This window comes from Stegastes partitus, unplaced genomic scaffold, assembly GCF_000690725.1.
Source record: "Stegastes partitus isolate 25-593 unplaced genomic scaffold, Stegastes_partitus-1.0.2 Scaffold954, whole genome shotgun sequence".
Lineage (NCBI taxonomy): Eukaryota > Metazoa > Chordata > Actinopteri > Pomacentridae > Stegastes > Stegastes partitus.
In genome coordinates, this window is record NW_007578685.1 from 331,519 (window position 1) to 333,379 (window position 1,861).

At 51.6% G+C, this 1,861-nt stretch overlaps 1 protein-coding gene across 1 annotated transcript in view; it reads right to left on the bottom strand.

Annotated features, from left to right (window-relative positions):
* Nucleotides 1–1,861, bottom strand: part of cdk15 (cyclin-dependent kinase 15) — an 8,649-nt gene that overhangs the window by 4,638 nt on the left and 2,150 nt on the right. The window contains exons 6-9 of the mRNA XM_008294331.1: nt 745–807; nt 546–669; nt 227–347; nt 52–145 (exon numbers count right to left, since the gene is read on the bottom strand). Coding sequence (XP_008292553.1) covers nt 52–145; nt 227–347; nt 546–669; nt 745–807 — 402 coding nt within the window. The remainder of the gene's footprint in view (nt 1–51; nt 146–226; nt 348–545; nt 670–744; nt 808–1,861) is intronic.

The window sequence follows — 1,861 nt, forward strand, 5'->3', positions numbered from 1 at the left end:
ACAGTAAACAGCAGCAGAACGTATCTAGTCCATAACTTGCGGTGAACTGACCGCCCAGATCTTCTGAAGCTGCTCGAACTCGTCCGACAGTCCTGGGAACGCCGGCGCCCCCTGCAGCATCTCGATGAAGATGCAGCCGGCGCCCCTGATTCAAACACAGCAAACTTTATTGACCCGCACAGACGCTGCCGTTCTTCAGGAAACTTTCTGTGACGTCCACGCTCACCACATGTCCAGCGCCGTGGAGTAGTCGGTGGAGCCCAGCAGCACGTCGGGCGGGCGGTACCACAGCGTCACCACCTCCGACGAGAACGTCTGGCTGGGGATGGACTTGGACCGGGCCAGACCTGAACCGGAACCAGAACCAGAGAGGCCTTCAGGAGCTTCACTGGAGTCCATTTAAATGAACTCTACGGACTCAGACTGGGTCCAAAGACAGATTCCTGACCCTAACCCTGGAGTCAGATCCAGTCCAGAGGTTTCAGAAGAACTCAAACTGTGTCAGCGTGAAGCAGCCCAGAGACGACTGTTCCCGCTCTGCTCACCGAAGTCGGCCAGCTTGAGCTCTCCCAGGTAGCTGATGAGCAGGTTGTGGGGCTTCAGGTCTCGGTGCAGGATGCGGCGGCTGTGGACGTAGCAGAGGCCTCGCAGCAGCTGGAACATGAAGATCTGCAGCAGAACACAGTCAGACGGAGAAGGTCCGGAGAAGGTCCACCTGAACCGCTCTGCTGCAGGAGAACCTACCCGCACGTTGTGGGAGTGCAGCCCCCCGGGGTGCTGCTGCAGGTACTGCGACAGGTCGGTCTGCTGCAACGCAACCACACACAGCAACTCAGCAACTCAGCAACTCAGCAACTCAGCAACTCGACAACTCGGCAACTCGACAACCGACGGCAACGTACCAAAACAAAAGGTCTACATAAACAGGAAGCAGCTAACAAAATAAAAGACCAAAAAATAAACAATGAAATGTGGAAAAAACAACAAACAGATCAGTCCTCTGGTTGGTTCTGATCCGAACTCGCCCCACAGCGACAGTGGATCAGAACCTGAACGGACTTCATCACAGGGCTGCACAGGTTCTACCGGGTTCTAATAGGTTCTACCGGGTTCTAATAGGTTCTACCGGGTTCTAATAGGCTCTGCCAGGTTCTAATAGGTTCTACCGGGTTCTAGTAGGCTCTACTGGGTTCTAATAGGTTCCACCGGGTTCTAATAGGCTCTACTGGGTTCTAATAAGCTCTACCGGGTTCTAATAGGCTTTGCCGGGTTCTAATAGGTTCTACCGGGTTCTAGTAGGCTCTGCCGGGTTCTAATAGGTTCTACCGGGTTCTAATAGGCTCTGCCGGGTTCTAATAGGTTCTACCGGGTTCTAATAGGTTCTACCGGGTTCTAATAGGCTCTGCCGGGTTCTAATAGGTTCTACCGGGTTCTAATAGGTTCTACCGGGTTCTAATAAGCTCTACCGGGTTCTAATAAGCTCTCCTGGGTTCTAATAGGTTCTACCTGGTTCTAATAGGTTCTACTTGCTTTTACAAAATCCACCAGACACTGCGTTAAAAATCAGCTGCCAGAACCAGCCATGTTTGGAACCATGTAGGTCTGGAAGCTTTTACAGCAGAACCTTCACTCACAGGTTAAACGGGTCACAAGGTTCTGAATGTTCTTCGTCTGATTCTGGGTTTCAACATATTTTAGGGTTTTTAGGCAGTTTGACTGATTTCAACTGAAATCAAGAATTCTGTTTCTGTTCGGTTACAGTGACGTCACACCTGATGAAGACAGGTTCTACCGGGTTCTACCGGGTTCTACTGGGTTCTACCGGGTTCTAACAGGTTCTAACAGGTTCTACCGGGTTCTA